The following is a 14,316-nucleotide window of genomic DNA, read 5'->3' as shown; positions in this document are numbered from 1 at the left end:
CCTACCAGAATTATACAGCAACATTGATAGATCATATATATACCAACAACACTAACCAAATGATATCTGGAATTGCTACAATAGATATCTGGGATCATCTACCAACCTTTTGTATTGTTGATATACCAGTACAAAAACAAAAATTTAAGAGATATTATAGAGACTACAGACAATTTGATTCAGAACTATACCTACAGGATATCAAAGCAATTGACTGGAATGGTATTTACATTGAAAGCAATGTCCTAAATGAAGTTGCAGCTAAGTCCATAAGTACTCTTCAGCTTAATGTTCATAAACATGCATCAAGGAAACAAATATCCCAAAGTAAACAGAAGCAGTTTAGTAAGCCTTGGATAACTAATGGTATACTCAAATCTATCAAAACAGCACAAAGCACACACTTTCTCTCAAATAACCCCCCAAAAAGAGCAGAATATAAAAAATATGCCAATAAACTTAACCACTTAAAGACTGTTAACCATGATATTCTGCTCTCTAAATTATATACTTATGGAATCCATGGAACCCCATTTAAATGGTTTAAAAGCTACTTATGCAATCACACTCAATTTGTAAAGATTGATGAAATTGAATCTAGTATGGAAACTATTACATGTGGAGTTTCCCAGGGTTCAACACTCAGGCCATTGTTATTCTTGCTTTATATTAATGATTTACCAAACTCCTCTGAGAAGCTTTCTTTTAGAATATTTGCAGATGATACTAATATTTTCTTTACCTGTAGTAATCCAAATGAGGTTGAATTCCAATGAATGAAGAGATTAAATTAGTTTTAAAATATTCTTCTATTAATAAGTTATCTGTAAATTTTAAGAAAACTAATTATATGCTAATAACATCATCAAAGAAAAAAATACATTTAAATATCCACAATATTGATTGCAAAAGCTATATTAAGTATCTAGGTATATACCTTGATGAGCATCTGCAGTGGGAATCCCAAATTCAACATGTAAATAATAAATTAGCAAAGAATGTAGGTATAATTAATAAGCTAAGACACTATCTTGATTTTCATTTGCTCAAACAGTTATATTATACCCTTATTTATCCATACTTCAACTATGGTCTTGCCAGCTGAGGTGCTGCTTACAAAACTAGATTTAATAAAATCTGCACTAAGCAGAATAGATGTATACGAAGCATGTTCTTGGCAGAGAACATGTCAACTTGTATTATAATCTTCTTGGAATCTTGAAACTTGAAAATATTTACAGACTAAAAGTATCACTTTTTACATATAAACTTAAGAATGACAAAAGTAACACCCCAGCTGTACTACTGAATATTCTCACACCTGCATCAGAGATTCACTCATATAATACCAGATATGCTGCAAATCAAAACTTTCTAAGCCATCAGTATGCACTAATTATGGTATGTCTGCATTTAAATTCTTTGCAATAAAAAGCTGGGAATCTGTACCACCTGAATTTAAACATTTTCCATACATGCTATTCAAAAAGCGGTATAAAAGATTCTTATTGAGTACTCAAAACTAACCATAGTTTAACTGTTAGCTTTATAAGATAATGCTTCACAACATGCAGTTTTCCTTTTATTCTAACTTGTATTTAAGTATGTCTTTCCTCTCTTACAATTATAACAATATTGTCTTAAATGTATCTATTAATTTAAATTATACTTAACATGCGGCCAACCCCAACTCATATCTACACATGACAGTGACCAACTCGAAAGCTCATTGGCTACTTTGGTCACTGTACATGATTAAATATTCTTTCTTCTAGTTAATTTCTGTTTGTATTTTTTCTATATCATTGTAAATCATATTATGCTAAGTTATTTTTTCTGTAAACAGTGTGAAATAATAAACTTGAAAACTTGAACTTGAAACTTTACAGTCATTTTAGGCTTAAGTTCTTGTAGCATGTACTCTATAAATTATATTCAGGTGTGACACATGTCAGGAAAAGATTAGGAAAGAAGTCGTGGAATTTTATTTTGAGTCATGGGAAGTTGGCATGTTTAAAAAAAGTCAAGAAAACTGATGTCTGTAGCAACCAAGATATTTCTCATTTGACAGACTTTTTTTGTTTGTTTGTTTGTTTGTTTTTTCACAGATATATAGGAAACTGTTTTGTTGATGAGTTGTGATGAATCACATACAATGACAGTATTAATTATTTTTTTTATTCCTCATTATTTTCTTTTATATTGGGCTGAAGCTTATATCATTAATACCTCCTCTTTTCTAATGAGGATTTTACATGAATTTTTTTTTAAAAACAGTTCATTTACCATATATAGGAGTGTAAATCTCACAGCAGTTTAAATATTTATGGTGTTATTATTTATTTCTAGGATGTTTCTGATGATGAAATCATAGCAGATGGTGAATTAAGTTCTTCTTCATCCACTGATCCATGCTCTCTGACAGACCTTGTGCCTGTTACCTCCCAGTTTATGCTCATGTTAAAGCTGTTGAACAGCAATACTTTTACCATCATTGGCAGAAAGATTTCTTTTTTCACTTTTCCAGATTTTGATACAGTTACAAAGAAATTGCTTGTAAGTGCCTGGGATATTTCTCATAAATATTAAGGATAAGGCCTAGGTAGAGGCACTTATTATTAATATTCCCAAATCTTGGCAAGCAGGCTGATCATTGTTTATAAGTTATTTTTGTAGCACTAGTGTTGACTGCTAGTACTGTAGTACGAAAAGAAATGACCACAATTTATGTACTACTAGTAAGTAGACCTTTCCACCTAAACAAGACTCAAACCTGGGTAGTATTAATACATCACTGTATACATGCAGTATAAAATATCCTAATTGCACACCTTTGGTATGCATAATAATTTTTGATTTTGTATAATATTTTATATCTAATGTTTAATGTTTATTTATATTTTGGGTTCTCTGTACTGTAGTTTCGAGTGCATCTTGTACATGTACAAGGAGGGTAGACATTTTGTGACTCGGCACAAATTGTTTGTGGTTTGTACCCTTGGGGTGCAATCAAATGTCTGTTTTTATCGGTTAGCATAGTAGCTATGTAGATAACTCATGACTAGATATAATGTGGTACTTATGGTTATGCCAAACAAAATCAATCATTTACCTTACATGTTTTTTATCCTCTACCATCAGGAAGCCAAATATGTGATTGTTGAAAGAGAACCCAGGGATAACATTTGGATCTATCAATGCAAATGTGTTGAAGGCACAAGGCAAACAGATTATTTGCAGTCACTGTCATCAACAGTCACAGGAGAGAGTAAGTACAAGCATAGAAACTGATATAAATAATTTATAAAAATGCTCCAATAAAATTGTTCATCCAAGTCACAGTTTGAATGTAGACAATAACTGTATCTCATGTGCACATTCATTAAGTGCCATTCATTTCTGTTTATACATGAGGAGGCAACTGCAGTTCCCATCCTCTTTCTTACAGCTTCTCTTTTTTATTGTTGCCAATTATTTCTCCAGCCTCCTTTAAGCACCCTCGTGTGCTAGTCAAATGTTTTTTCTATGGAATTCTAACAACCTGAGTTGTGAAATGAAAGGCCCCAACTACTAGTAACAGGATAATAAGCTGTCTTCATTTAGCTATTTTGTTTTGAATCTGACCCCTGTGTCTTTGACTGTGTCCCAGGCCCTTGTGCCATAATTTTCTTCTTTGCATTTCAGTATTAAATAGAGAAATAAATTATGTCTAATAATAAGTATTGTTTATTAAATGTTTGTTACAGGTTTAACTGCAGCTAGTTCTGTTTATGGGAATTGCATCCATATTGAAGCCACTGAAAAGTTGATGAAAAGCTTTGACAGGGAAAACAACATCATCCCTTCACTTGCCAGACACACACATTCTCATGATCACACTTACCAAGTAAGATGAATGAATTTTTTGCTTTAGAACATTAAAATTTTGGAATTATTACTAACATTAATCTTGCTTTCTTCAACATTTTTCTGGTTATTTTTCACTCATCCTAATGATTTTGGTTTAAGTCAAATAATATTAGAACATAATTTGTGTATTTAAACAGCTAGGCCTCCTTCAGAGTACAGCTATTTATGAATCTTAGTTTATTATATTCTTGGAGAAATGACAAGTGCATTATTTGCTGTAAGTAGCTGTAAACATCATATTTTTCCATTTGTATCTGTTATTTAAGTAAAGACTATCTGAAATGATTGTAGCATTTCCACAGTCTACTTACTTTTTGTTCTTGCTGTTTTTCTATCTCAGGAGGAACATCAAGACTTATTGCCTTTGAATGGGAATAACTTTACCATTTTTGTACATGGAAATAAACAGCATGGAGTTGTTGGCCTCCAGGGTGCACCAGGCTGAACCACAAGAAACAGGAAGATAAGTTGCTATTTATGCTTCTGAATTTTTTTGCATATTTTATGCATCATTTATCCTATTATTTTTGTTCCCAGTATGATTCAAGGAATTTTATTCTAGAGTGTGAGCATAATATAATATATTAATCTAGCTGTTGATGTGAAGACTATGACTTGATTCAGTTTGATTACTGATTAATATAATAATTTTAAATATTTTTAATCCTTCACCTTGGGCTGGCACCTTGTCGTGGTGGTGAAGCTTGTGTGTCTCATTGACCCTGCAAAGACCTTGTAATGAGTTTTTCTTTTTCTGGATCAGTTGTGGGGTTGAGACCAGACTAAGACCAGCTCCAGTTCCTCCTACATTCCACTGGGATAGACTTTTAATGTGTCTAAATATCACCTGTTTTTATTTGCCTTATTTGAAGAGATCTGCATTTAGGCTAATTATTTAATAGTTTATAACATCAATAGGCATCGTGACAGGGTTTACCTTACTGAAAAACATGTCAGGTAGATGGTGGATCAAGCAGGCTGTGATGTTAGCAAGGTTACATTACAGACACAGTAATGACCTCTTTACACCTGGAGTTGCAGTGTTGTGCACCTGCTTAAGGTAGTTTTTTTTCCTGGTGCATTTCGTTCTATGGATCTGATGTCTCTTTTCCAACACCTACCGCTGGATTTTTCAATGCATTAGGAAAAGCTTCCCTGGTGTGTGCACATCTTCCCCAATTGGACTCCTTGGAAACATTTTAATGCACACTCATTGGCAATGAACCAGTCAAGCACTGTCCTTAAGACATGCTTCTACTCCAGCAAACTTTTCCACTCCTGTTTGACATAGTTAGCATTGTGGAGGGAGATCAGCTTCCTGAGACCTTGACTGCAGTTATTATTGACCTGTTGGAATAAGCAAAGTCTCAGTTCAGCAGAAATGGATAAATACCAGATGCTGTGCAACTGGATGTACACCACACAAATGATGTAGAATACTATCCTTGCCTGCCTGTGGTAAGAAGTCGTAGTGACTATTGCCTGGATGACACAACTCCAAACATCTGCACAAAGAGGAGTACTCGACACCCATCCGTACTTCCTGGAGTTTTCTTAGTGCACTGTAAACACGGTACGATAATGTTATGAGTTTGTATTAATATTTGTATTCATTTCTATGACAAACAACATTACTTCTGATATAAAAAATGTAAATTTCAGTTCACTCTGACCCCCAACTAGCTATTGTTACCCTTTGTATATTCCAGATTATCCTGACAAGCTCCGGGTTTACGCTCTGCCTGTGGTTTTAGTTATCAGGTTTAGGTTTTTCTCAACAAGTGTCATTTTCTCGAAACACCAAAACTGTTTGTAATGTTTAGTTTCAAAAGGATAACATCTGCAGCTGTCAAGTCAAAGAATTGCACAAATTAACTGACTTACCTGTTTTGTTTTGTTTTTTTTGTTGTTTACTGACTTAATCGAAATTTTTCTCACAATTTATTGGCTAAATGGCATAATGACTTGTATAAATAAAGGTTGTTGATTTCTATTGACTAGTGATGTACCCCAGTTACACCCTCTCTTCAGCCTTCATTACATGTTCTTTCAGAACATGCTTTCAGGCACTCAATGTACACATTGTTGCTGTGATTATGTGTAAATTTATATCCTCTCTTTTGATTTCCATTTTAGTTGTAACTCATGGATTTCCTGCAATGCTCTGTAACAAATCTCCTAACATCCCATTTACAGTGTTTCAAATGCGTTTCTCACAAGGTAAGCTCAATTTAATGTGCTTGTGTATGTTGTGGCCTTTGATTGGATGCTGTTGTGCACGAAGAAAATTTCTTTTTATTACTTGGGCCCAGTTTAAAGGATGAATAACACTATCCACTGGAAAAATCACCATCCAGTGGATAGTGTTGTATGTTATCACAACACTTATAGGTGAATAGAGATTCATTCTGTGGATAGCATTGTGTTGCACTGCAGTTTGTCTTTTTCCTGTTGAATGATAATCAGGCGCTCTCCTTTTTGATGAGATGTTATGTAACCCTTTAACTCAGATCAAATTTCTTATTCTCCTTACTGTCCACCACACAATTCTTATCGTGTTAATTCAGAGAATTTAGTATTAAATCAACTAATTATCCCCAAATTGATATTTTCTTTATTCTCATCACTTATCTGGTTGATATTGTATTGATATTGTAAGGAGAAATTCTGTCTTGGTCACTCATGGGAGATAAAGGGTTATGGAGGTTCAATGTAAAAGGAAATGACAGGATGGGGGCTGGAAGAATAAAATAACATTTCAATATCCCAAAAAGAAAAACATTTCCAAACTTGAATGTGTCTGTTCTATCTTTCAAATAATGTTCACCAACCAAGTATCAAGCACGAAAACAAAATCAAAAAGTGAAATCTAATACAATTAAAATAGAGGTACTGTATTTTCAAGGGGTTTAAAAACAAAGAAACAATTGTAATACTGTAATCAATGCACCTCCACTGCCTTTGGTGTAAACTTCACCGATAACTATTTTTTTTGATCAGGCAAACCCCTTGAGGAGGCTATAACTTACACTGTTTTAAAAAACAGCTCAACAGAATTGCCCATTACTCCTGCAAAAACAACCTCAAGTCTTTAAAGCCATCTAGAAGTACTGGGTATTAGAGAAGATGCATTTTCCTGTAATGTTTTGTAAAATGTTCCTCTTTATTGGAGCAATTAGTGCTACAAAAGAAAACATAGTTAAACATGTCTATTTCATCATGAAATGGCTGATCATTATACAGTTGAACCTGTATTAAGCTGCACCATATTAAACAGTTACCCTGTAATAAAGTGGTCAGTTGTCAGTTTTTCTCCCCTAAATTACTGTAATTTTCATTTCTATTAAGTGGTCGTGGTCATCCTTGATTGAGTCCCAGCTTCCTGTTTTTATTGTTTTCTACTTGCATGTGGTGAACAATCACTTAAGTAGAACCTCTCAAATAAAACTAGGAATAGTACTTTGAGTTCAAAGGTGCTCAACTTATTGCAAATTATCTAATTCTGTTGGGACAAATATTATGCACAAACATTACACAAGTCAATCAGCCTATGATTATGACCAAGAGGTCCAACTGATAGATAATAGTATACAGTTATTGGATCAGTATCAGTATCTGGGTAACTGCCCACCTACCCCTCCCCTAACCCAACATTAACCTTAACTTGTTGTCAATTGACTGTTGTTGAGCCAGGGGAGGGGTAGGTGAGCAGTTGCCCAGATACTGATATTGATCCCAGTAATTCTGCATCAGTGTTCTTTTTTTATGTTGTGTCACCATTTTGTTGATTCTTTTTACTCGTATTAACAAAGAAGCAATGGATTTTTTTAGCGAGCTTTGGAATAACCTATAAATTAAGTGATCAATTATGGCATAAAATAGGGCTTTTTAATGCATTTGACTCCTGTTCTGTACAAACTGTTTAAGTGGTCTCCTTGCAATTCCCTGTGGGTGACTGCTCAATACAGGTTTGACTTTATATGTTTGTAGCTTTCTCTTCATCAATCACTGTTACTCAACACTGATACTGTTCTCTTTTCTATGCAGGAAAGAACAACATATCATGAAAATGAAATCAGACAAGCTGTCCAGCAACTGGAGCAGCAGTTTTTGGAGTTTGACTCATCACCAGAAAACTTATCATCAGAAAATTTAGCCACAATTGTGGCTAATGTTATTGCTAAAAAGGCTGCTGTGACATTAGTGCCACTATCAGTTATAAAATGGAAGAAATATACGATTCTTCAAAATTCAAGTACAAATGGGTCAATGTTAGTCTAGAGAATGATGAAGGAGTAAAAAATCTGCAGCTTCCAGTCATCATTCCAAAGGAAATTCTGGAAAGTAGTGATCTTGTTGCACAAGTATACTTTTCAGTTGTAAATGTACTCTGGTATAATTTTTTAACATTCAGACAAGTTATTTTAGGGACTATTTCCCATCATTATTTATCACTGTATTGACATGGTGAGCTAATTACATGTCGCTTTATGGACTCGAAGTTGATTTTTCTTCTTTTTAAACTTATAATTGCTAATACTGTAAATTTCTGTTGGGAAAAAAAAAAAAAAAAAAAAAAAAACTAGAGGAAGTCTCATTTATCATGTTTTTTCGTAGATGCAACAAGTGGAAATCTTTGTGAGGTTTCCTTGCCTCCTCTCCCCATTCTTTTTGCCTGTGGGATTTATTTCTTATCTCTGATTTATTTTCTGTTATTTGTGTGTGCTGAGTTCCACTGATTTCATGAATCTTGCTTTAAAAAAGGTTAACAGGTGTCCTTAAACTGGCCAGGAACCTTCTCAAGGATATATGGTACATTGATTACATGTGACTACACTTCCTTAGATATTTTACTGTTGTTTCAAGGCATGGGTTGAAAGAAGGAGGGGAAAATCATTCAATTTGAGATAGGGTATGGGGGTTTTTTTTAAGGGTTGCCTCATACCCTCACCTTGAGGCAGTCTCTGGTGAATTGGTAAATCCGGACTGATATTGAAAAGACCACACCCCTTCGCCATAGCTTTCAAGTTGTGTCTAACAAATGAGTCCAAATGTATCTCAACACAAAGTTGAATTCGGTTTACAAAATTTATTGTACAGTCTTGACAAATTTGGAAGTCTGGCTCCATTTGTTAACCCTCTAACTCCCAGATCAAATTTGTAATTCTCCTAAATGTCAACCATACAATTCCTATAATGTTAGTTGAGAGAAATTAGTATTGGATCAACTTATTATCCCCAAATTGATATTTTACTTTATTCTCATCACTTATGTGGTGGACATTGCATTGATGTTGTAAGGAGAAATTCTGTCTTGGTCACTCATGGGAGTTTAAGGGTTAACAATAACTGGTAAGTTAAAATCTCAACAGGGTAAGTCTGATGCTTCATCAGATTTTGAATGCAAACTCTACAACATTATATTGAACAAGTAACAGGCCTTCTGTCTGAAAGCAAGATGATTTTATTTACAATTTGGTCTCATTTTTTCAATATTTTGCCCAAAGAGTGAAACTACTTGAACCGGTTTGCTTCAATAAAAAAAAATGGCAGAGAACACGAGAAATGAAAAAATATCAAAAAAAGAATTGTAGAAAACATAAGAAATGAAAGAGAGAAAACCTGGCATTCTACCAGGTAATCTGTAATGTATACATTCATCTAATCCGTTTAAAATCTCACACAAAACTCCAAGCGATCAAAACATACAGAAGCATGGAGAGAATTTAGGATCGAAACTAACCAATCATGAAATGAAAAAGTTTCCTGAGAGGTCCGAGGTTTGATTGTTTTCTCTGCGGGAAGATTTCTGTTTTTTACTTCAATGTTATTGGTTTGTTTTAAAAAAAAAAAGATTGACATCGTTTGTTCTCAATAAACATGTTCATTGGTTCATTTTTCTTCATTTCGATCCGGTTCAAATAATCTCGCTGCTCTGAGCGCTTCACAGAGTAAGTTTGCTTTCATTCACGATTTGAGTTGTTGGGCTGTAATTATCACTGAGCTGGTTACCTCACAGTTATTTTGAATAGTAAGTGGTTCTAATAATTTCTTTTTAGTTTTTAATTGGAATTGCTGAGGCCTAAAAAATTATCTCACACTCAGACTGACTATTGCTTAGTAAATTACGTGCCTTTTGCTCACCTGCTTTTGTGATGTTATTTGCTATGAGGAATAACGTGCGTAGCTGACAGTTGTTGTTGTTGATGGCTTCAGCCAAGTGCTGTGCTCCAATGTCTGAGATGTTATTTGATGAGAGGATTAACGTGCGTAGCTGACAGTTGTTGTTGTTGATGGCTTCAGCTAAATACTTTGCTGCTTCATCTGTCAATTGATTTCTTATGAGGCTTAACCAGCTCAGTTGAGATTCTCTACATTTTAACAATTTACAAATCTCCAGACAACCTAATGGACCAATGTTATTGTTAGTCAACTCTAAATGTGAAATTTGTTGAACATTAATTACATTTACTAACGAAGAGAAATCAACAGCTGTGAGGTGACAAGCAATAAAATATACAGAATTAAAGTTAATTTGTTGAAGTTTTCTCTGTGCTTCTGACTTCATTCTACTATTTTCGTTTAAACATTTCATTAATGTCACTGCTAAATATTGTTCGTCATCAGTCGGCCAGCAGGTCACTTTTGTTTTCTCTTCATTCTCTGTCCACTGTACGTTGTAGAGTTCGCTTTCTCTTTCTTCAGTTTTCACAGGAAGAAGGTCCGTGATAATTTCGCTTGGTAGGTTTTTTTTATTCTCCATTAATCCTGCTACAAACTGAAAAACCAGCTGCCATTTGCCTTCCTTAATGTTCAGTTGAATAAAGGTTTTTAATTCTGTTTCACTCATGTTAGTTAGGTGCTTCGCAGCGAAAAACTCCTGCATTGTGAGATGAATAAAACAGAACTGTCCTTCGCTACTAAACAAGTCAACTTCACGGTCGGGTAAGCGGTGAAATAGAGCGCTGTCTTCCATTCCGCGTACTTCGTTTGCTCCAAAGATCAGCCTTCCTTCTTTAATTCCTTCAAATGCCAATTTTTCTAGTTTCTCCAATTTTTTTTCTTCTTCGCGGGGCAATTCATCTGATTCAAAGTCTTCGTCAGTGAAATGTTCATTGCGAAATTCTTCGTTGTGTCTCAAGTAAAAAATTTTCACGGCTCTCTTGTATATGCCTGTTAAACTTGTTGGTAGGTTAAGACCTCTAGGAGTATAGAACTTCACCATTTTAAAGAGACTTGAGCAAATGATGAAGCAGCTCGCAGGAATGTAACAAAGAGATAAGATATTGATGTTGCTGGTGATGTGACGCTTTACTGTGTCGCCTGCTTCCTTGTCTTCTTCAGCAAATCTGGTTACGTATTCTTCGACTTGTTCGGATGAGAAGCCAAGGATTTCGAACATTTTGTCAAAAGGAATACTTTTGATGCATGAAAGAGCTGTAGGTCTTGTAGTAGTTAGAACGGCTGCTCCATTAAGAAGTTTTCCAGTCGTTAGTTTGGCATAAAGCGCCGAGAGGGGCATCTTCTCGTCTACGCTGTTTTTGAATTGAGGTTTCTTATTTTCCGTGCCGATCTTTGAGTTATCTTTGAATTCATCAATTCCATCGAAAATAAGGAGAACCCTTTGCGGGTTTTTTAGGATGTAATTCCAGACTTTCTCATCCAGCTCGGGTGAGTATGTGGAGCGGGTCAGTAGCTCTCGAAGGCTAAGGTCGGTTGCAGCGTTGAATAATCTGAATTTGACGAAAAAAGCAGCATCAAAGTGGATTTTGTCATCGGGTGTTTTTTGGAATACTTTGTTAGATGCCCAGTCTCTGAGAATTTTTGTACAACAAAGAGTCTTTCCGATTCCGGGACGACCGACGATCAAAATGTTTTTGTTTTCGTGATTAAGAATGTCCTCTGGCCCTCTCGGTGTTTCGTTTTTAACACCCGACCTGGCGTAGATTTCCAAATTCTTCCGTCTGTCTTCAGTAAAGTCATAATCAGCCATGTCAGGTACAACAACAAGGTTTGTGTAAATCTGATCCAGAGTCAAATGTTTGGGTGGGTGTCCTTTGCCAAGAGGACTTTGAAAAAGCGACTGAAGTTGTGGGGGTCGATAAGTGTCGTCCATAATCATTTTCTTTGTATTCTGGATGAATTTCTCAAGCGGTGAATTTACGAGTAGTTCAGGCCCGCTTGGCAGATGTGGGATGTTTATTTCATGTTCTGTCCGTTCTTGCTGCTGAATTTCATGTGGGATGTTTATTACAATTTGTACTCTTTCTTCTTGCTGCCGAGATTCTTCGGAAGGATTTAGATGAGATGTTTGAAACTTTGAGTTTTGCATGAAATCCCTTTCTCTGCATGCCTTAAAAAAAATGTAGACGATTTCAATCAAAATGCCAGCGACAAAAATTCCATTTACCACAAGGACAGCGTCCATCCAGGAGTTGGTTTTTACCGCCCGTTGATTGTGACAGTTGTGTAAGGTAGAGCGTTGGGCGTTGTCAGATGAATTCCTCGGCTGAGTGGTTAAATAGCAGTGAAACTTAGAGGAAAGCCTTAAAGGATAAAGCAACTGAGTTTGTAGGATGATGAAAATAATTCCTAAAACAATTCTTGTGGATAGTTGACAGCAGTAAGCGATGAAAAGCTTGTATCCTGTTGATAATGCGTTCTCTTGTCTCTGTGGATCACCGTTACGAAAGCTTCGCGACAGTCGATTGACTGTAGGTCTTACTATTCGGGAGTAAATGGCACACACACACATAATAAAGACGAAATTCATGATTACGAAGCCATAGACAGGAAAAGCGAATTTGTTATACTGCTCCTGGTATTTCTCGTAACATTCTCCCCGGACGAGGTCGATGTTTTCACTTTTCGCTGCGCCACAGCGGAAATCAAACCTGGGTTCGCTGTTTTCCATGTCGGCGAATATACCAAGGAAGAGGACACCAATCAGGATCCAAAGAACCACAGCAACATATTGAATTTTGCCAAAAGTTTTTGGCTCTAAATAATCTAATAGTTTTTCCACTGACATCTTGAGTGATTCTGTAACTTTCGTCTGAACACTAATTTTCTCCGGCCGAAATGAACTGCTAATTTGACCATAGCATAGTTAAAGAGATACAGAACTTTCGTTTGATTGGCTCTTTGAAAACTTTCAATTGTCAGAAAGGCGATGGCTTATGCAACGTTTACTTGTTTACATAAGAAACAGATATCAGACCACTAAATTAAGACGGTTACAGATGTGTCCTATTTCTGGAAGATGCGCTTGACCTCCATTCATCCATTCGCCCCCATATCATTAGCACATTATCACACTTCACTTAATTTTCAGCTCTCAAACCCAGAGTGCTAATGTTGGTTATTATTCAACTTAAAGCCTGGTAAATTCTAAGCTACCAAGTATCGCCGTTTTTCTGTGGCATTTCAAAAGAGATTTGTATTTCTTACTTAGAAGCTAAAACACCTGGGTGTGATGCAGGTCAGAGACTTTTTTCTTTAATGCCAGTGGGAGACGTGATGAAAGAAACACATAGTCTTTAGACTCTGTAAGGCTGGATAAAAAGTAATGATGAGGCAAGAATTTCCGCGTCAAGCTAAACTTTGAATCGTCAAATTCCCGCTTTGAAATGAGTCCGCAAAACTAGTTCACACTGGCTATCACCTGCTTAGATTGGAAACAATAGAAACTAAACTGTATAAAATTATTTTTGTTGTCTTATTTCGTTGTAGTTCTTCACTTCGCGTTGGCAAAAAATTCCGTAGCATGTGAAGAGCACGCGGCGCCAAGTCCCTTTGACTGGACGTCATCAGTTGTTCAAGAGGTTAGGAGGGCACTGTAATTAACTGATAGATTTGGCGCCAGATTGATTCTTGGCGGGAGGATTAAAGAGCTTTAAGACAAATATCCTGACAATAGCGAAGAGTGCTAATGACGTCATGAAATTTCAGTTCCCCTTCGTGACTCAGACAAACAACGTTCGATTCTTGTTGCGTGTGATAAATAATAAGTAAACGAATGGAGGGCATTTCGCTTCAATTTTTTTGCGGTTTAGATGGCTAAACAATGTTGTTAGAAAACTAAACCAAACAATTTCACGAGACTTTCGAAATGAACAACAAAGCACTTGATCATAATGCTTCCAATCAACTGAATCAACCTCTGACTGCGTTAGCCAAAACAAAAACTTTCATGTGGGTCCAAAGCAAGGTCAGTAGACAAATTAAACACGTCCACTTATGGAAGTTAGACAAGGCTGTCACAATTCGGAAACTCATCACAACAGCTCAAAGCGAAATAACTTCGGAATTTGAATTTATACAAAAGAGGTGCACAACAAAAACAAACGACTGCGTTGCATCAAGGTTGGAAATTAGCCTTTAGGTACATTCTAATTATAAACGAAA

At 35.7% G+C, this 14,316-nt stretch overlaps 1 protein-coding gene and 1 pseudogene across 1 annotated transcript; one reads left to right on the top strand and one right to left on the bottom strand.

Annotated features, from left to right (window-relative positions):
* Positions 1-6,066: 6,066 nt before the first annotated feature.
* The window catches only part of LOC131775252 (uncharacterized), a 62,657-nt pseudogene continuing 54,407 nt past the window's right edge, over positions 6,067-14,316 (top strand).
* On the bottom strand, positions 8,962-13,567 carry LOC131775249 (protein NLRC5-like). Its single transcript, XM_066167086.1, has one exon. It carries the CDS (start codon positions 12,938-12,940, stop codon positions 9,992-9,994), a length of 2,949 nt encoding a protein of 982 aa, XP_066023183.1. The 5' UTR covers positions 12,941-13,567; the 3' UTR covers positions 8,962-9,991.

This window comes from Pocillopora verrucosa, chromosome 5, assembly GCF_036669915.1.
Source record: "Pocillopora verrucosa isolate sample1 chromosome 5, ASM3666991v2, whole genome shotgun sequence".
NCBI lineage: Eukaryota > Metazoa > Cnidaria > Anthozoa > Scleractinia > Pocilloporidae > Pocillopora > Pocillopora verrucosa.
Note: the sequence above shows the minus strand (reverse complement) of the source record. Positions and strands in the feature narration are given on the sequence as shown.

Bases quoted from the DNA above. Each gene is read 5' to 3' on its own strand.
- LOC131775249 (XM_066167086.1), bottom strand. From the start codon at position 12,940: ATGTCAGTGGAAAAACTATTAGATTATTTAGAGCCAAAAACTTTTGGC.